The sequence below is a fragment of the Stenella coeruleoalba genome (genome assembly GCF_951394435.1).
Source record: "Stenella coeruleoalba genome assembly, chromosome: 13".
Taxonomy (NCBI): Eukaryota; Metazoa; Chordata; class Mammalia; order Artiodactyla; family Delphinidae; genus Stenella; species Stenella coeruleoalba.
In genome coordinates, this window is record NC_137159.1 from 65,552,650 (window position 1) to 65,574,133 (window position 21,484).

The window sequence follows — 21,484 nt, forward strand, 5'->3', positions numbered from 1 at the left end:
CGGACCATGTCGTCCATGGATTATCTGTTTCAGGCTGGTTTTCCAGGATCTTGGGGAGATCAGACCAGGTGGTCCATGGATTAATTAAGCCACCCAGCTAATGGGCTGTTAATAGATGGGCAGTTGATAGCTACCAGCTGAGTGCTGAATCGACCTATGGCCTTATTATGGTGGGCTGGTGGTCTTTACTTGCAGAGGCACTGGCTCAAAGACCTGACTAATTAAAGGTGAATCAGGAACTGGAAGATAAGAGGTAGCTTCCTCCCTCCACCTCTTTGTGCGATGTTTTACAGTTTACAAAGCGTTATTATTCACAAGTGCCTCGTTTGATCCTTCCTGCAACCCCTTGAGGTGGGTGTTATTATTATCCTGGTTTTCTGAAGTATGATGAAGCTGAGATTATAAGAGGGAGGAGACTGGCAAGCTCGCCCAACCGTAAGTGGCCTTGAACTCACTCATCTGACTGTAAAGCATATACTGTTTGTATCATGGCCGCACTCAACGTCTGGCTAGCTTCCTTTTCCAGGGGAAATGAAATCTATTTTATATATGTATGTGTTATGTATATATTTTCATATGGACAAAAAGCTTGTGCTCTTGCTGAGAAATGACTCCGTACCTCTGATAAAACACCAGTGTTGCTTTTCTGCATGTAAAAGGGAACGGAGAGTTTGATAAAGGGAATTGTAGAGCCGGTCTCCAGAGGGCCAACAGGACTTTGGCTTTTCTCCCAGGACAGGCCAAGTTTAACTCACTCGCAGGCCCAGCAGAAACATTCCACAGGACACTGTTTTCTACTGTGGGAAGGTGCCGGCCTGGAATGGCAGACTCATGGTCCCGGGAGAAGTGGAGGGAGAGAGGCTTTCCCACCCCTGAGTCCTCTAGTCGGCATTGTCTCTGTCCTTGATTCTCCCTGGCTGGCGGGTTTTGACAGCAGCAAATGAGACTCTGCTGTCATTCAAGAGGCTGCTTAACTCAGAAGTCAACAGGGTTGTGCAATTAAGACAGAAACCGTTGATATGAATCCCTTTCGTGATGAATGTGGTTCTTAAACAATCAGAAGCAGTTCCCCTCTAAGAGGAAAAACGTCATTTGAAAGAACCCAAGACGTACATCCTATTTGACATGCGAGGCAGGTGTATGGGAGAATGACTCCAAAGAAGTGTCTTTGGAAGGTACCCAGCATCACCTGAGAGCCTCCTGGCTCGAAGACAGAGGTTGCCCTGCCTGTGTCGTGCCCTTGAAGGCCCAGGGTTCCGCCTCTCGGTGGCTGCTTCGGAGGTTGGGTGTGGGTAACGTAGTTGCTGCCCGTGTATGTGCTTAAACTTACGACAGCATAAAAGCAGGAGGTTGCTAATATCTTCCTGGTATTTTGTCTGCAATTCGGGTAAGCTACCCGGAGGGCTCATGGTGGTGCTTTTGTGATGTGGCCTGAGTGACACAGTCTCTATTGTGGGATCCTGTGCAGAAGCATGACTTCACCACTCTTGTCCATTTCTGCAGAGCGTGGCAACGTTAAAGGGGACTATATTTTTAAGGAGTGTGCATGGAGTAAGAATGAAAAGAAATGTAAACCTAGAGAACTCTGATATTTTCGCTCTCCACTCAAAAGTCCCGATGGTTTCTAATCATTTGTTTAATTCTGGATCAGGTAAACACCCTGTAATTCTCCCTGCCTCTCTTAACACTGAGATTATGGCTTCTGCTCCAGGTTTTAGCTTTTCTCTTAAAACTGAGTGTATATTTTGGAAAACGTCTTGGCAGTGTCTGCTAAAGCAGAACACATGTGTATACCTATGACCCTGCCATTTCACTCCTAGTGATAAATCCCAAAGAAATGCGTTTCGTATTTTGACGAATGCCTCGCACTCAAATTGAAGTCGGCAGACTTTTTCTGTAAAAGGTCACGTACTCAGAAATTTTGTTTTTTTAGGTCATATGGTTTCTGTTGTAACCAACTCTGCTGTTGCGGAGTGAAGGACAATAAGTGAAATTGAGCACGGCCGTGTTCCAATAAAACTTTATTTATGGGGCTTCCCTGGTGGCGCAGTGGTTAAGAGTCCGCCTGCCGATGCAGGGGACACAGGTTCGTGCCCCGGTCTGGGAAGATCCCACATGCCGCTGAGCGGCTGGTCCCGAGAGCCATGGCCGCTGAGCCTGCGCGTCCGGAGCCTGTGCTCTGCAATGGGAGAGGCCACAACAGTGAGAGGCCTGTGTACCGCAAAAAAAAAAAAAAAAAAACTTTATTTATGGACCCTGAAATTTGAATTTCGTATAGTTTTCACATCTTGTGAAATATTATTCCTCTTTTAGCATGATTTTCAAAGATTTATAAATGCAAAATCCATTCTTACTTTGCCAGGGTATCCTTAGACAGGTGGCAGGCCAGATTTGGCCCTCAGGCTGTGGAATTCCACTTACGTAAGGTACAAGAACAGAGCAAACTAATCTATGGTGTTTGAAGTCAATTTCACGGTGACCCTTGGTTGGCATCAGTGACTAGAAGGAAGCAGGGGGGCATTTGGGGCATTGGTACTGTGTCAGTTTCTTGATCTGGGTGCTTGTAACTGGGGTGTGTTCATTGTGGGAATCCATCGAATGCCTGCTTTCTTGTGTTTGTATATGCCTCCTCTATAAGACGTTCAAAAAGAAAAAGAATGAACTGAGTGGGTGGCTTCTGACTTCAGGTGTTAGCACCTCTTTGGGGTCAGAGCATAGAAGTTTTCATTCTTTTTACAGCCACTGGCTTCTATTTCTGAATAAGAGAGTCTTTGGAGAAAGGTCTTGATAGGTCTTTCCAATTTCCCAACTCTTACTCCCTTTTACATACAGGGAGACGTTTAATAACTAGTGTAGTACAGGTACCAGCCACCCAAAGTACAATACCTGTGGAGAGTTACCCTCTAGTTGCTGAATCATAGGAAGTTGGTTGGGGGAGGGGAATCCCAGAGGAGAGCCAGGCGGTGGGAAAGCCTTCAGGGCAGTGGGAACTGCCAATAGGAATTCGGCTCTGTAAGTGATTCCCGGCTGAAATCTACCTATGTTTATAGTTAAGAGCTGGAGGCTTAGTTACAGTGAGTGGAATTATATGGCTACAAGCTAGTGGCTTGTAGCAAACCACCTTCTATTCTTTTTTTTTGCACCCAGGACAAAAAGCAGAGAACTAACAACCTGAGCCCTTATGAGTGCCAGGTGTTTCCTGTGTCAGACATCTGTCCTTCCTAACAGCCCTGTACAATAGTAGCTTTATTTTTCAGATGAGGAACATCAAGGCTTAGGGAAGTTAAGTGACTTTCCCAAAGTCATACAGCTCATCAGCAGAGGAACTGGATTCCAATCCAGATCTGTCTGGCTCCAGAGCCCACCTTCTTCCCACGTCACCACACTCACGCCAGGTTTCTCCTCCCTTCACAGTCACACGGAATCTGGTCTCCTGAAAGCGATGATTGAATAGAGTTTCCCCTTAGTAACCTGCCTTTATAGCCCGCTTTGGTTCTGCTTCCTGGAATTACACACATCTTACTGAGACCAGAAGCTGTTGAATGAAATAGTTTTATATCAGAAGCTATCTCTTCCAGGACAAGTCATTTTAAAGCAATAGTCAAGGAGAAAACTTTACAAAACTTTCAAAGAGAAATAGATTGTGCTTTCAGCACTGTTTGATATCCCTTGTGAACATGACAGATGACTGGGGATGTTTCTGATCCCAGGGTTAAACTTTGAAAAAGGAAATCTCCAAGCTGTCACACTCTTGACCATGTTAAGGTGCTTTCGACATGCCTCAAGACTGATGAAAGGGGGCGTGGTAAGGAGTTAATCAACAGATGCTGAAAATGCAAAGGCCATAGTGAATGGTAACCCCCCTCCATATCACCCCTCAGACAGGAATAGTCCTGTATCCGACATAATAGCACCAATTATTTGGTTGTTTGTGCTGAGGAGTTGAAAGCTATCATGTGCCGGGAAAATACTCAGCATGGAGCAGTAATTATGGATCAGCTGATAATAAAGGATGCACTGGATTGACTGCTAATTAGATTATTAGCACCAAAAACAAATACCTGCTATTAACCATAAATAAGCCACATTTGGGGACTTCCCTGGTGGCTCAGTGGTTAAGAATCCGCCTGCGAATGCAGGCGACACGGGTTCGAGCCCTACTCTGGGAAGATCCCACATGCTGCAGAGCAGCTGAGCCCATGCACCACAACTACTGAGCCTGCACTCTAGAGCCCGTGTGCCACAACTACTGAAACCCTCGCGCCTAGAGCCCGTGCTCCACAGCAAGAGAAGCCACCGCAACGAGAAGCCAGCGCACCGCAAGGAAGAGTAGCCCCTGCTCACCACAGCTAGAGAAAGCCGGCACGACACAACACAGCCAAAAATAAATAAATAAATATTAAAAAGAATAAGCCACATTTATGATATTTTCTACTTTTAAATACACATTTCTTTTTATAATGTGCAATTTCCTTTCTTCCCTTTCTGTGCCAAGACTTCTAATTCTCCCCAGTCATATTAAGCATAGCTGTTTTCTGAGCTGTAACCAAGTTGTTTTCTTGTTTCCTTCTGGTCTCAAAAGCAGTTGAGAGCTCTGACATGTACTGAGTGTCACGTGTCAAGGCCCTACGTGAGATGTGCTAGTTCTTTTCAGGGAAGAAGTCGGGGTTATTCCAGAGCAGAGTCCCGGTCTTTCCCACGGGCACGGAGTCTTTATAAGGGGTAAGGGATTGTAGAATTTTCTCTGTGAACTATATGCTGGAGTTAATTGCCAAAGAAATGACCCAGTTGCTTTTTTTGTGGCACTTGGAGCTTTGGTCCTTGTTTTCCTGATTTGAGAAGGATGGGATGGGCGTTTGGGTGCCACCAGCACCTACCAGCAAGTAGCCCATCTTCCTACAAGTGGGTTGACTGTGTATCCCCAGTAGAATGAGATTCCAGCTGTCTTCTGCCCAGGGTGGCTGTGAGTTCTGTGGGTAGGACCATCTGAAAGAACCCTCGGGAGCTCCCTGGGTTGTCTGCGAGGAAAAGCTGCAGTAGGAGTCAGGAGGCGGCTCTGGCAACGTGCTCAGTAAGTGGTGCAAGTGACTGTCAGGTGTCCTGCAGGAAGCGCTAGCGATGGAGCTTTTCGTGGCCACCGTCATAGGCCAGGGGGCTTCCATGGGGAGAGGGTGTGTGGCTGCCTTTCAGGAGAAATGCTAGGTGTTCTATCTGTGTTAAGTTATTCGTTCTTTACAAGGCCGACCACAAGGTAGGCAGGCTGAGATTTACCTGGGACTTGCCAGTACAGTCATACTGGGTGTTTAAGGCTGTCACCTTTCTGATTAAACAGTGTCTGAGCCATACGGGTTGTTAAATGTTCTCTTACGAACATTATCTTTGGGTGATGTATTGATTACCCTTATTTTACCAATGAAGAACTTGAGGTTCATAAACATCCAGTGAAACTTGCCCAAGTCAACAGAGCTAGTAAGCGGCGGAGCTAAGACAGGTCTGGGTGATGCCGAGGTGCCAGTGGGGCAGTCGGCAACTGAGAAAGACAGGGAGCTCCTTGAAGGAGTTTCTCCCTTTGAGCGCCCATACAGCATGGGGAGACAGGCTTATCGAACAGGTGGACACAGAGTGGGCCAGTTGCCCTGCACCAGGCCACTGGGTCAGGCTCATCCGTTCATTCAGCAAACCTACGTGGGCATTGCTGGGTGCGAAGCGCTGTGCAGGATGCAGGAGACGGCTGAGGCTGGTTCTGCCCTTCTTGCCCAGGGCGAATTCTTAGGGAGTAGTGGAGTGTGGCGCAGTGGCCCCCGGCTGGCGCCTGGCGACTTCTGTCTCTAGAACTCTGTCTCCCTCTTGGACTTTCAGGTGTGTTGTTTGTTTCTGGAAAGATAGAACTGTGTCGCTGGGATGGCTGTTAAATGGTGAAATGGGCTGCAAAATGGCTAGAAGTCTTTTGTCACTCTTCTGTTAGCTCAAAAAACTGTGGTTGAAGTTTAATCTCCTCCTTAAAGCTCTTCCACTAAAACAGGAACCTGTTATTCCACAGGGCCTCTTATTAGAAGAAGGATTTAGGACGGCCTTTTTTTTTTTTTTTTTTTTTTTTTTTAGGACGTCCTTTTAAAGGCCGTTCAGTGAGTTTTGAGGAAGTACATTTGCCAGCATCCACTTGTCCCCAAAGTATCTGCTGTTTGAAAAGCACAGCACTAGCGGAAGGATCACGGGAAAGGAAAACCAACTTCAGGATAGAAAAGTAGGCTGAGCACCCCACTTTAATTAGTTGATGCCTATCGTGGGTTTTATGCTGTGTTGGACACTCTAGACCAGGATCGACCCACGGGCCAAATTCAGAACCCCAAATTCAGTCCTCCTCTGCTTATCCTGTGAGCTAAGAATGGTTTTTAAAAATATTTTTAATGGTTGGAAACAAAACGAGGAAGAAAAATATTCTGTGACGTGAAAATTATCTGAAATTCAAATTTCAGTGTCCATAAATAAATAAATTTCAGTGTCCATAAATAAAGTTTTATGGGAACCATCACACTCGTTATGTGTTGTCTGTGGTTGCTTTCACACTGCCGTGGGTGGCAGAGTTGAATAGCTGTGATGGAGACTAGGTGGCCCGCAAAGCTGACATTTTTACTATCTTCATAGGAGAAGTTTGCTAACCCTGGCCTTAGACCTTTGCTTCTCAAAGTGTGGTTCTTGGGCCAGGGGTGGAAGTTTGCTAGACATGCGGATTCTCAGGCCACTCCACAGCTACTGATTCAAAATCTGCATCTTAATAAGACCCCCCAGGTGGTTCTTGTGCAATTAACATTTGAGAAGCGCTGCATCAGATAGCAACTAACTCTTGCTCACGAAAAGCCAGTATGAATCATACTTCATGAACTGGGGTCTAGAGTTGGTGCCACATTTCCCTATTTATTGAATTCAGTTTGATTCAGAGCTCCTATTCTCCCGGGTTGGAGTGGGGAATTCCTCTCCTACTCACAGCTTCACAAGGATCCTCATTGTCTGGTGATGTGGGAAGAGCCTAGAACCTTGTGAGCATCATGGTCATGTCTGTAACATCATTGACTAAGCTCTCATCATTCTGTTGCTCTCGGGCTAGTGGGTTCCTTGTGATGCTGGGAGCCCAGAGCCCAGGGCCCAGCCTCCCTAGGGGCACCACACAGCCATGCCTCTGGGACCCTGCTGCCCCCTGGGGCACCCACCACTTTCAGGACTGGTTACCTTCATTGTCTTTCCAAGCTGGAGGAATTCCCTTTTTCCATCACCTTCTGGGCCACTTATTCTTTCAAAACAGCTTTTATGTACCACTTACCTGGGAGTGAGGGAGTTTCCTGTCCAGGTTGTATGCTGAGGTTAGGGGCTGGGACAAGGCTGGGGTGGGAGTGAGTGGGTGGAATGAAAACAAATACAAATGAACATCCCGGTACATTATCCTACCATGCCTGTAGTGTGTTAGGGTGCAGTCTGGGGACATGAGCAGTGCCATGGACTAGCAAGTCCAGGATATCTTCCTGTAGAACAGGAAGTAAATTCTGTAGGAATTTAGAGAAAGGGCAGTTGTGTGGTTGGCAGGGGTGGGGAAGGTCTTCCTGAGGCGGTGGTACTCGGCATGAATGACCAGAGGTCCATGCAGACCAGGAGCAGCCCAGACAGTGGAAGAGTTTGAAAATAAAGCCATTTGCTTATGTTTGTTTTCAGAATCGAATGTATCTGAAAGTAAATGGATCTCTTCAGTTGGGAATATTATGGTCTACTCACTGCGGACTTTGTTCAGGAAATATTTTTGGTTTAAGGATTTTAACTGCTTGCAGTTCGCTAATTGCTCTTAAAGGGGCAATTCAGGGAAACTTCAGTGTGGCATTCCCTTTCTCTTACTCCCTGGCCTAAATGAGAGTTGCTGTTTATGTTCTCTATTTCTCACCAAGGCTGGTTCTGGCTTTTCTTGACCACCTAGTTTCATCTTTAGTTCATGTAGCTGCTCTTAGAGAAATGCCCCGTGGTGAAGTCATCTTTTCTACCTACATCCTCTTCAATGAGGTCTCGGCAGGGCTGTGACCAGCAGTCATGTAGAATAGTCACGTCTTCTGAGTCCAGAAGACCTGAGTCTGTATGCATTCGTTCAAGGAATGAAGAAGTGAAGATATCCTGCCTGGTGTCACCAGGAGGGTGGATGGGGATCGGGGCCTGGGAGATTTCTTTCTTCATATATATGCCAGGTAGACCAAAGGCTGATGGCTGGCTGGTGTTCCCTGAGATGTGTGACTGGTCCACCATGCCTCTCTCCAAATTATCTTCTTGGGAAGCTAGACTAGGAAAGTACCTGACCCAGTGGGCATGGAAATATACTTATGATGTACGAAGTTAAAAATAACCTGTGGGGCTTCCCTGGTGGCGCAGTGGTTGAGAGTCCGCCTGCCGATGCAGGGGACACGGGTTCATGCCCCGGTCCGGGAATATCCCACATGCCGCGGAGTGGCTAGGCCCGTGAGCCATGGCCCCTGAGCCTGCGTGTCCGGAGCCTGTGCTCCGCAATGGGAGAGGCCACAACAGTGAGAGGCCCGCGTACTGCAAAAAAAAAAAAAAAAAAAAAAAAATTAATGAATGTTCTGTCTTATTAAAAAGATCTTCCTAACTACTAGGTTGTATATAGAACATCCTAAATTTCCTCTTCTACGTGAATTTCAAAAAACTTTTAAATCTTAAGTCCATCTGGATTTTATTTTTATTTCTAGTCTGAGGTAGAGATTTAACTCCATTTTTTTCCAAATGGATAGTTATTTGTGTCAATATCATTAATTAAACAAGCCATCATTCCCTCCACTAACTGAAATACCACCTTTGTCATATATTTATTTCCCCTAAACAATGGGTTTTAGTTCTGGGAACTCCACTCTGCTCTATTGATCTGTTTATCTCTTACTATATCAATATCATACTTTTTACCAGAATTTTCTTATTAAACCTAGGGGTTACTTGTTAATTAGTCCATTAGATTTTCCAGGTATAAAATCATATCATTATCAAAATGAGTTAAATTTCTCTCTTCTTTCTGAAGATTATTGATTGATTATTTCATTATCTTGTTTTGTCACCTTCATGAGAACATTCAAAATGAAATAACGTGGCAAGTACAAGACTCTTTTCTTGCTTTTGATGCAAATGGCTGTAGTAGTTCACTATTTACTAGTTCACATTTATGAAATATTCTTTACCATATTGTAGTGGTTTCCTTTCCTGTTTTGCTTCAAGTTTTTATTAGAAATAATTTTGTATTTTTAATTATATTTTGATTGAGTCATATAATGTTTCTGTTTGATGCAGTGAAATATTTTGACTTCCTTATTTTGAACCATCCTTGCTTTCCTGGGATAAACCCTCTAGAGTTATAGTTTATTTTTATTTTTACTACTGGATTTTGTTTGTTGGCATTTGTTTGGAATTTTAACAGCTATATTCATGAATTAGCTTAATTTATAGATTTTTTTTTTGGTACTCTATCAAGGTTTAGATTTAAGAATATACTGCTTCCATAAAATGAATTAGGGAGATTTGTGTTTCTTTTTAATGTAAAATAGTTAAAATAATAGTTTAAATAACTTTGACATATCTGTCCTTTAATGGGCACATAAAAACTCAGCTCTGAAACTATACTGATTTCTTCGATGGTAGCCCTTGACTCCCTTGAACACCTATTTTTAATTTTCAGTCCAGCCTGAAAATGGTCATTTTTGAATAGGAATATTCAGCCTATCATAATTAGTGAAATAATTGATATATTGAATATTTACTATTTATTTTTCTTTCTCCTTTTTATTATTGTCACTAGTTTGGCCAGTCATTATTTCAACTTCTGTTTCCTTTTTAAATGCAGATATCTTACTATACCGTCAACACTGACAGTTACCTTTCTTTTCAGGACATTCAAATAGATATTTCTATAAAAACAAGATATGGATGAGTTTTCCCCACAAAGATGTTTTATTCACTTATTTTCAGTCTGATACATTGAGCCTTTTAGGAGCACTTTTACTTCCTTACTGTTTCTTACGCTGAAATCTGCCAGACCTTTAGAAGGCTTTTACTCCCAACCTCCACCCCCACTAATTTCTAGGTTTTGCTAAGATAATTTAACACTTCTAGAGCTAAATGGCAAGTTTTTCTTTGCAGAGTGCCACTTCTTTTTCAAGTATTCTTATTTGTCCCTTTTGTTACATGTTTCCAGCACTTTATACTATCTATTTAGATTCAGCCGTGCAAATTGCATGGTTCATCACTCACCACTGTTTTCATCTCATTCATCCTGAGATTTCTGTTTGAATTCATTCATTTTTTGACCTGAGTATTTTCCTTAGAGGGGGTATGTGGGTTGTATTTTCTATGAACCCTTGCATATCCACAAATATTCTACAAATCAGACAGGTGGATAACCGCTGGCTTCGATGACTGGCGGTCTGTGGCTGGTTTCCTGCTGTCTTCTAGACTCCCGTTTTGCAGATGGCAGGGAAACTTGATAGCTAACTACTTTTCATTTGTAAGTCACTTGTTCTTTCTGTCTGGCAGCCTGTGAGATTTCCTCCTTATCTCTGGAACTTAGGAACATACTTTGGGGTATGTCCTTTCCCATGACTCCTGCAAGAAGCTCAGTTCCATCTGCAGACTTCAAGGGAAGCCCTCTACTTTCATTTGTTTAATTCTTGTCTGTTCTTTCTTTGTTCGTTTTTGTCCTCCTGGGATTACTCTTATGCACAAATTAGGTCTTCCGAATAGATCTGTTATCCAAATATCTTTTTTGCCCCGATTGCTATTTCTTTGTATTTTTGCTCTTCTTGTGATATCTTTTTTCCATTTGCTCTTCTGAGCCACTGATTCAGGTTGGTACAGTGACCGTCCATTTACTCAGCTTATCTGATGAGCTTTTTAGTTTGAAAATCATGATTTTTAGTTCCAGAAAGTCTTCTTTGTTTGGTGTTGTAGTTGAGCATCATTAAGTGCTGTTATTGTGTTGCTTGTGTTGTCCTTTGCCTCCTCCAGCAGCTCCCACTTCTAAGTGATTTGCTCCTTCATCTCTCTGCCTCCTGGTCCCCTCTATGGGGAACGTTTGTCTACTGGATGAGCCTCAGGACCAGCTGCCTTCAGGTAAGAGCAGCAGAGTGGTGACGGTATTACAGTCTTTGCTCCTGTACTTTGGTGTGGTTCCACCTGGCAGGTAGTCAGTTCCCTGAGACACAAGAAGGAACCCCTGAGCTACCCTGGCTTCAGGCTAGAGGGGACTCGGCAGGCCTGTTCAGCTTCCAGTCCTTCCTGTGGGCTACGGAGCAGGAAGTCCTCTCTGAACACTCTCGCCAGCTGAGCTGCATTCCTCCCGGGGTCCATCCCACTCTGGGCCAGGCTGCCCACAGGATTTGGGAGCTCTGAGCTTGCCTCTCTGCTGCTCCTCTCCAGGCTCTCTTTCAGCCCTGCATCAGCTTTCTCCACCCAGCTCTGCAAGACCTGAGGTCTCTCTCATCACAGACTCCAGACCACACCCGTGTGCTGGCCTCAGCGGCTGCCAGGCTCACAACAGCAACCTGCAGTTAGTTAGACAGACATTGAGTGAAACAACTCCAACTGTCAGCAGGGGCACGTTCAAGACCGTTGTCCAAAATTCCTTCATCAACTCCTGCATTTTCAACAGTGAATTTTCAGAAACTTCTCAGCAGATTCTGTTTGAAGTTTAGGTTTCTTTGTAAAGCAATTCAGTTCTAGGAGGAAGATGAGAAGATAGAGTCTTTGCATCGACTTTTGTATCTTGTCACCTTCTAGGAGAGGGGGTTTTGCTTTAGTGTTGAAAGAATTTCTTTGCATTGAGAAGTGTTACTGTGATTTTATAGTAGCTGCATATAATAATACCGCTGTGTTAGCCTAATTTATCTAGACCAAAATTACTTCCTTATGGGGTCATTTAGGGGCTGGTAGGTTTAGTCCATCACAAAGTAAGAGTTCCAGAAGCATATGGAGATGGGGTTCTCTAACCAGAGGAAAGAAGACTTGCTGTAGCCTGAGGATCAAAGGGGAGAATTTGGGGGTGGCAGGAAGGAGAAGGTTTGAAGTAGAATTAGGGACAGACTCAGTGGTGTTGTGGACCATGAGAGTGACACGGGATCTTGTTCCACAGAGCGGACAGAAAGCCAGGTGGACCCTGGGTTGCTGGGAAATTCATTGCCAAGATGTTATCAGATGTCCTTTCAAGTGCAGAGAACTGGAATATGACCTAGGTCGTGAATGTTGGCCATTTTGCGTTGAAGACTGTGGCCTGTCCCAAAAACTAGCTCATGAAGAATTCAAGAGATCCTCATGTTTTTCAGAATTTATTAAATACCGGTTCCTTACAAAACATTGTGCCTGGTGCCGTCCCACACATCTCGTTTACTCTCCATCCAATGTTCTGTGTTAGGCAGCCTCTTCCCCAGTTTACATAAAGAGCAGGAATGAGAAGCTAAGTGACTTGTTCAAGGTCACAGGTCAATAAATGCCCACCGGGCTTCTCTGGTGGCTCAGTGGTTGAGAGTCCGCCTGCCGATGCAGGGGACATGGGTTCATGCCCCGGTCCGGGAGGATCCCACATGCCGTGGAGCGGCTGGGCCCGTGAGCCATGGCCGCTGAGCCTGCGTGTCCGGAGCCTGTGCTCTGCAACGGGAGAGGCCACAACAGTGAGAGGCCTGCGTAACGCAAAAAAAAAAAAAAAAAAAAAAAAAAAAAAAAAGAAAAAGAAAAAACCGCCCACCGTGATTTATTAGCTGAGTCGGAGGCCTGACTCCCATGTGATAGTGTGGCTGAAATGCATAGGTTTTTGCCCAGAATTTGCTCAAACAGTGATCAGAATAAGAAAGCAACCTCGGTACGTTTGCTCCCCTGCACCCTGGAGCCGGTTCGCCGGGAGGAATGTTTCAAGGACCTTCTGCTGAATGGGCAGAATGTGACCACTGGCCGTCTCCAAGGACAGCCTTTTACAGAATTGGACTGAAATAGGAGCTCAGGTCCTCTGAGGAATAAGGAGGGATACAAAGAAGAAAAGAGAAGAAGCAAATACACAGAGCTACAGAGAGAGAAGGCGCCCAGCCCTGTCGGTGGAGGCAACAGCCGTGTGAGAGGCTGTGCTCTTGGTACCAGTGCTTCTGGCGGCCTGTTTAAAAAATAAACGGTAAATAAGGCATGAGAGAGAAGCAAAATAGATACAAAGGAGGAGAGGGTCAAATTGAAACTCATCTTGCATAGACAAGTGAAGAAAGCCAGATAAGGCCCTTTGAAAAAAAGTCTTAAGCAAACATCTATTTACCTGCATCATCTCACCTCATTTTAAAAGGAAACAAAAACTCTTAGGGTACAGCTCAGGAGTCTCCAGAGGGGTGGGGTTTGCGTAGTCCTTGATAGTTTGTTATAGTTTATTGTTGGTTTGATGGGTTGTGGTTTGAAGTCCTGGGTAAAAGCCACACAGGGGGTGGACAGGAACGCTGTCCCAGTCAAACCAGCCTGGGAACCAGCAGAGAGGGGCTTTCCTGCCGTCGATTTAGTGAACAGATTAAATTCTACACGTGTTTAGGATGAATATCTGTTGTGCGTCCAGGGATGAACTCAGCCTTGTGGGAATAAAAGTGTAAGCCCAGGTCCTTTTGCCCCGGAGACTTGTGAAGCCTTTCAGGGTAGCTGCCCTGGGAGGCCTCCATCCTGGTGTCCTTGGGGCTTGCGCCTGCAGAATCCCGGGCAGCTCAGCGATGGCATTTCCCCGTCTGCAGCCTGGACGGTTCCCTGGGGCTTCGGAGCGGAAGCAGGGGGACAGCATATACTTTCTGCCTCAGCCCAGCTTGCACCTTTGAGTCTCTGGGGTGCTCACTGGTTTCAGTTCTCTGGCTCTGCTGGGAGACTCCAGGGAGAGGGTCGGCTTGTCTAGCTGTGTCTTACAAATGGGCTACACACATGAGGGAGGACTAAAGTCCTTGACCCCAAGTCATCCAGGGCTTTGGAGTTACAGTCCAAGTTCCCTTAATCCACATGAGTCAGGTTGAGTCATATCTTTGAAAATCTGACTTGCAGATTTTTTTCCCTCATGAATCTAGTGCCTATGTGAGAGTTGATATAAGTCTTGCAGAGTCAGTTTTTCCCATTCAGAGAAAAAGACCAGTCAGCTTGACATCAATCCCTCCCAATTTTTGAACAGATGGTTTTCTGAGCACTTAAGAAAAAAATGTGGTGGTCGCCAGGGCTAACATGGCTTCCCCTCAGGACAAAGCACGTCTTCTTTCCCATGGTCGTCTACTGGGAGGCCAGGGGAAGGACACAGCAAGCGGTGGCTAACATCTAGCGCATGTGCTGTCACTCCTTCCCCAGCACTCAGGCCAAGGGAGACAGCGCTAACTGTCCCCTCTGCCAGCATATGGCCACAGTTTTCATGGAAGCCGGAACCAGGCTTGGTAGCTCCTGTTCTGCCTTTATTTTGCTCATTAAAAATTGCCTTCTGGGTAAGAAACAGGGTTCTTTCTTTTTTGTGACTTTTTAAATCCTCGGCCTGTTCAATTTCCAAGATGCCTATTGTGTGGACGATGTGTCCTTTGGAGTCACTACAGGTAGGCCACCTTTGACTTGATTAGCCAACAAAGGGAGTGTCTAGAAATGGGGGCCAGGAGGAGGGATCTGTGTGCTTCTTGCATTTACAGGGACTAAAGAGATTGAGGAGGGAAGACAGGGAGAAAGAAGGATTGAGTTGGCTATTCAGACACCTGAAATATTGTTTCAAAGAAAGGCAGTGCAGAAATTAAACCATTTTTTTAAAAAAGAGATGGGGCTCAAAGACAAGGAAAGAATGGATTTGTTTTTAACGATTTCGAGTGGAACTGAGGCTGTTCCTGTGATTGTTGGAAATAAAATTGGTTAGAAAATGATGTCAGCAGAGAGTGGGTACTGTGAACCAGGAAAATAAATGAGCTCTGAAACCACCTTCTATTTTATAAATATTGTTTCTGGAGCTGAGAAAATTGAGACAGATTATTCCTTTTTCTCGCTCCCAAGCTATGGGTGGAAGAAGCCCCGAGTATCCCATTTGGACCTTGTGAGAAGCGTCCCATCTTGTCCTGGCGCGCTAAGTAGCTTTGTCTGCATTTAGACACACTCCATTTCGCTCTCAAGGACCGCTATCGGCAGTAGCCAATTACAAACACACCTCATAACACATTATTGAGACACACTGCAAGCAAATAAGCTGGAGAGATGTTTAATGATTGTATCGCATCGTGTCCATTCCAATCTGTCCGCACTGCCGGAGGACGGAGGGGCCGTGCCTGGGTGCAAGCGTCTCTGTGAATTTGTGCTTCTGTGTATTTCATTTTCACTGTGTCCTAATTGGACATAATTTGAGCCAAACCAGTTTACACTGTCAAGGAGGGAGAAAGGGCATCATTTCACATTCTGACAGGCTCTTTTTAAGCCTGAGATTCCTTGTCTTTGGTTTTCTAAAAGTATCAGCGCTGTTAGCAGCCTGGATTCATCTGAGAACAAGGGATGATGCATTTTCCGACTCCATGGGTGGTTTTCTTCTGTTATCTGTCTCTTGTGGAGAGGCAAAAGTTGGGCATTTTAGAGAAATGTTATTTAGTCACTTCCTCCACTCTTTCATTTGCGGGTTTGGTTTTGCGGTAAGTGTTTGGTGAGTTTTATTTTCTCTGCCGTTTGCCATTGCTGTTGGTTTTGAAGTAATGCCTGCGTTTTGCCACAGTAACAGCAAGCATTCCAGGCCTGGGAGAAGTGGTGGCTGATTCACAAAGCGTGAGGCCTTCTCTTACGGTGTGGGGTTAGGGGTATCAGAGCTGAGAGTGAGGTAACAGCCAGGCTCCGGGGGATAAACCGGAATCCTCGCTTGCTGAAGCAGGGAGCCTTTGAGCTTATCACACCCACTTGCTCTCCTTACATCTGAGGATGCTGAGGCTCGGGAGAAGGTACCCTCTCAAGAGTACTGAGCTGGTTGGTGGTGGAACGTATCTGGAACCTGGCCTCTTGGCGCCTAACCCAAGCTCTTTGCATTCTGCCTGTTCCAAGCTGACTGTGTTGGCCTCCATCAAATGCAGGGCTCCGGGGGGAGTTGGGGGCTGCTGGCAGGATGCTGGGGGCCTGCCGGAACCTCCAGCCATGAAAAGCACCCCAGAGCATGCAGACGATGAACACTTGTATGCTTCTCATTCCTCCAGGAGACTCTTCCCATTCCACAGAGGCTTCTGAAAGAGGGCATATGACTTCAAAGGAATACCTTTTCAAAGGGTTGTTTTTATCCTCCTTCTTTTGGAAGAATGGGATGCCCAATGCTCCTACCCATCTTGTCTTGCTTGAGTTTCACTCTTGTAGTTCTGAGCCTTCCTTGAAGGGGTAGCAGAAGGAAGAGAGGACAAACCTTTGTGTATGCCTGGAAATCAGCCGGGAAGGTTCTCAGCCGGATGGAAAACTAGGTCAGGTCTTCTAGAGCCTGTTTGTACAGCTGAGTGGGTGTGTCTGGCCTCCCGACTTGGAAAAATTTACTGTTTCACACTTCATTCATAATGTTCCCTAGTCCTTGGCAAGTGAATTGCTTTTGAAGAACTTATGTTCCCATCTGCCACTTCAATTACTAAGGGTGAACATTTGTGACTGATACGGTGACGGCAGAGTCCTGGGTGATTTGACATTGCCCATCTGCAGCCTGAAACCTTGGGGTTCACATGGGGTCATGGGTTTGGTATTTCCCAAATCACACCGCCTGTCTTTGGGAGCCTGTGTTTGCTCACAGCCAGGTGGATGGTGCCAAGTAGCAGCACATTCCTACTGCTACTTTTGCAGCCAGCAAGAGGAATGAGACAGGGCAGCCAGCAAGTTGGTATTTTGAAGAATCTGCTACGTCTGTGGGTGTGAGTGTGGGTGGTGTTGGGGAGGGGGTGAGAGTCTGCAGTCTAGTCTTAAAGAACCAGCTGTTTCCTGGCTGGTCTACAGAAGAGCTGGTGCTAAAGGAGAAGTAGAATGGGAGGTAAAGCGATCAGCACCACGGAAAGCACCCTCCCGAATAGCAGGGAGACTTGCGTTCTGTCTGCGCTTCCCATACTCTGCTTGGATCATCTTCAGAAGGAGCTCGAGAAGGACAGCAGTTCCTTCTGCCCATTCTGCTCTTGGGGAGACGGAGGCTCACGGGGTGACTGGTTGGAGATGTCGTGGTAACCCAGTAGAATAGGCAAACAGGACTTCCAGCGTGCTGTGGTTGTTTGTGCAAGACAACCTCTTGCTTTCTGTCCTTGGATATTATACAGAAGCAACGAGGGGAATAATAATAATTTAAAAATGCAAAATGTCATTTTCAGTGGAATTAGAGAATAGATACAGTCTGTGGGATCTGAAGTATGTGCAAGGGCTACCTAAGCAGCTGGGCTTGGGAGAGGCCACTGGCAGATGTGAAGAGGTTTAGAAGAGCAGCAGGAGAGCCTCGGGGCAGCAGATGGCAGAGAGTGTGTCCTGGAGGTGCAAGGGCATCCTGAAGATGTATTGCTTCTTTTCAAACACTGGGCAGGGACTGGCATGAGCCAAACAGAAGGAAGGTGCCTCCCGGGCCTGTTTTGCTTTATAGAAGCAGAGGAGGTGGAGTGATACAAAGTATCCCCCAGAGAGACCTATTTGCAGGAAGTAATTTCTGTAGCAGCAGAAAAAGTCATCCCTCCCTTCATCCCTTCCTTCCTTCCTGCCTACATTTTTCTTGAGGTCTAACATACATGCAATAAAGTATATAACTATTTTTTAGCTTGACAAGCTTTTATATATGTTCACACTTGTGTAACCACCACCAGTTCAAGATCTAGGGCATTTTCAGCACCCGAGAAGTCTCCTTGCGCCTCCTCCCAGTCATTACCCCTCCCACAAAGAGCTTTTTTTTTTTTTTTTAAATAGTGAAATGCTACCCTGGTCCTTCCTTCTATCCCACAGGGACTTCCTGCAAAAAGCTGGTCCAAGAAAATCCCCTCGTACAATGATAAGTAATGAAAGAGAAATGAAAAATTGAGGGTATTGGTAGAATAGAAGCAAAGATACTACAGTGAAAAAAGGTCAATAGTAGCCACAAAAAGTACCCCAAATAAGGAACATTTCCATGTAAATGTAGGGAGGAGATGAAAATTTCAATCAGGTATTTCACAGCGTATTTAAAGAACCCAATGAAGCAATCATTTCTATGGAGAAAAACTACAAAGCAGAAACAAGAATTCTGGAAGGGATGACAGGATGGCAAGAGGTGGTGAAACGCAAGCTGTCAGAACCCAAGGAGAAAATAAGGAGGGAAAAGGCAAATCTATCTCAGAAACGAAGATAAAGTTGGAAGGCTCTCAAGGGAAAATAGACACTGGAAAATTCAGTGTGGAACATAGACAGTAGAAATGAGTACAGTGAATAAATGCAATTGTAATAAGTGTTCATGAAGATGGGAGAGAAAATGATAGATATAGAAGACATGCAGTGGAAATCCAAAGAAAGCATCCTTTTAGTCCCTGAAGGAAAACACAAAACCATTGAATGGAACAAACGTTTAAAATATAAATTAAGAAAGCTTTCATGATCTAAAAGAGGAGTTAATATCTAAATGTTGAAAGAACACAAATTTGGGCTTTGGGGAAAATTACCCAGAACAGTTAACACCAGGATATAGCCTTGGAACGTTTTAGGCATTAAGGAAAGGGAATAACTCCCTTCTTTCCTACTTTCTCTGCTCCCTCCTTCCTTCCCTTTCCTCTCCTCCCCTCCCCAGCAGAGTATAGAGTAGGTGTGGAGGTGGCAGGCACAGAAGTTAATTTATTGAGCAAGTAAAGATATATAGAGAGGATAACAGGACCCATGGTTTTCACTGTTTGAGAAGAGATTTATAAACATGTAAAGAGGAAGGGCTAGAAAGAATGTGGAGTGCTGGATTGGAATTAGAAATATCCATGTGAATATGTGTATACATCCTAACTCATTCTGCTGAGATGGTCTGGAGGCAGTGGAACTGTAGCAGCCGTGGGTGTACACTGAATACTCAGAGCCTGTTTTCTAAATACTGTCCTTCCACTAGGAGTTACTGGGGCTCCTCAGAGAAATGGCTGATTTAAGGGATGGGGCAGAGAAAGTGTAAAATGAACCTGAAATACTTTATTTTGCAGAAAGTCAGGAAAAGATTGGAACCTGTCAGGACACAGAAACCAGCTTGGAGTATCCATGGGCCAAAGGACAGTATAAGCATCAAAGTAAAATAAGTATCAGATTACAACCATTGTATAAAATAGGAATCCATGTTAGAGATGAATGAATGAATAAATCAATCAATAAATATATAGATAAACAGATAAGTGGGGGAAAAGGGGAAACGTTTCCTTATGGTAGAATGCCAACTGAGAAATGTAGAAGGAATAACGGAAATAGATATTCATCACTTGGCAACGATCATGATGGTAGTTGATACAGGCAGGAGTTGTCAATGGATGCTAAGTCTTGTGGGTGGAGGTTTCATAAGGATCTAATGTTATTGGCACAATACGGACTAGCTTCCCACAAAATTGTAATCAAATACAATGGAAACATGGGAATTGTCAGTGGTGAAACCTGGCAGACACCGCCTTGGCCAGGTAATCAAAATTAACCTGAGTAGTGGTGGAATGTGTTGACCTAGGGTACCCTAGATGTGATGCACTGAGAATACAGCATCATTTCTACTGTATTCCTACCAAATGTGCATGGCCTTTGTCTGGTCATGGGGAAGCATCGGATGTACCCAGGCCCTACAGAATGAAAGGTCTGTAACTGAGACTTTTAAGGACTTGAGAAACAGAGAAAGGCTGAGGGACTTTTCCAGATTGGAGGAAACTGATGAGACATGACAACTAAATGGAACACGTCTTGGTGGATAGGATCCTGTACCGGGAAGGGAAAGGAGACATTGTTAGGACAGTTGGAGATATTTGATTAGGCCTGTGGATCAGGCTGTGCTGTATCAGTGTTGATTTTTTGACCAGAAGGGTTTGTATGGTGGTTCTGCTTAGAAGGGTCCTTATCTTTGGGAGGCATACACTGGAGTATTTAGAGATGATAGACATCATGTCACAAGAAAAATCTCTCGCTTTCTCTCCACAAATGGGAAAAATACAGTAAAATGCTCTCATCTAGGGAATTTGTGTGGAGGGGAGTGTAAGAGTTTGTATTGTTCTTGCAACCTTTTTTTTTAAGGTTTGAAATTACTTCAGAAATAACAAAGGGATCATGAAAAAGTTTAAAGGAAGGAAGGAAGGAGGGAAGAAGGGAAGAAAGAAAAGAAAGGCAGACAGGCAGGAAAGAAAGACAAGAAAAAAGCAAAGAAAGACAGGAAAAGGAATTCATTGGGAATCTGGGCAAAGAAATCAAGTCACTTATGAGGAGAAAAATATCAGGTTGGCCCCAGTTTCCTCTGCAGAAACATTAAACGCCTGGAAGTCAGTGAAACGTCTACAAGATAAGCAAGGGAAAAAAATGTGAGCCAAAATTCCCATCCATCCTAGTCATCTTTTAAGTATAAAGACAGTTTTGAGCATGCGATAACTCAGGGAATATTGTTCCCATGAGCGCTTCCTGAGCAAACTAGTAGAGGATGAACTTCAGTCAACAAAGGGAAGAGTGAGGATGAGCGCCGAGTAGCTCAAACTGTCAATCTACACTAAAGCTAAAACAAATATAAGGATTAGAGCAACAGAGGAGAATGTAAATGTTCTGTGCCCTGATGATGTAGAAATAACACAACCAACAAATACTGGAAGGGGAAGGGGGAAAAAGTAAGTTGTCTGAATGCCTCACTCGATAATAGCAGGGAGTCAAAAGATGTAATTTAGAGCTGACAAATGAAGTAATATAAGCGTAATTATATTTAACAATAAATGGTAAACATTATGAAAGATGATATTATTGATTAAAATCAGGTGATGGAAGAGAGATGCAGCCTAGCCAGAGTAAGTGGTGCCAAGGGGCTCTGTAATGTGTTTGTCAGCTCCCTCCCTGCATGCAGCTGCCACTGTGTTAAATTTCTATGCATTTTTATAACTGGTGTCCAGGGATGTAAGTCTCTTTCTCTCCCTACCCTGACCATGCCTTTGCTATGCCTCTGTGGAAAGGAACGTGAAGGGGAAGAGGAGGAGATATACCAATTTTATCTTTGCTTGTAGTATAAGACTCATAAATCACGTCTAAAGACATAGATTAAGATTAGTATATAATGTTTTAGTTATGAAATGTAACCACTAGAATGAAAGCATGAGCCTTCCCAGAAGAATCCCACAGCATAAACAATCACAGAAAGACTAGAAATAATGCCAAGAATTCAGGAAACATGATATAAAATGAGAACGAGGAGCAAGCCCATTTGTCATACTGCTAAATATAAATGAGTTTAACTCACCTTTTAAAAAGATTTTCGGATAGGATTATAAATCACAACCCAGTTCTATGT

General features: G+C 44.5%; 1 protein-coding gene across 3 annotated transcripts in view; it reads left to right on the forward strand.

Annotated features, from left to right (window-relative positions):
• Nucleotides 1–21,484, forward strand: part of GALNT14 (polypeptide N-acetylgalactosaminyltransferase 14) — a gene marked incomplete at its 5' end in the record, with an annotated part of 224,101 nt that overhangs the window by 7,791 nt on the left and 194,826 nt on the right. Inside the window, one exon of one of the 3 annotated variants that reach the window (XM_079940256.1) lies at nucleotides 10,617–10,691. The exons of the other annotated variants lie outside the window; for them this stretch is intronic. Within the exon in view, the coding sequence (XP_079796382.1) occupies nucleotides 10,617–10,691 (75 nt within the window). Of the gene's footprint in view, nucleotides 1–10,616; nucleotides 10,692–21,484 lie in introns of those variants that run through there. 3 annotated transcript variants of the gene reach the window in all.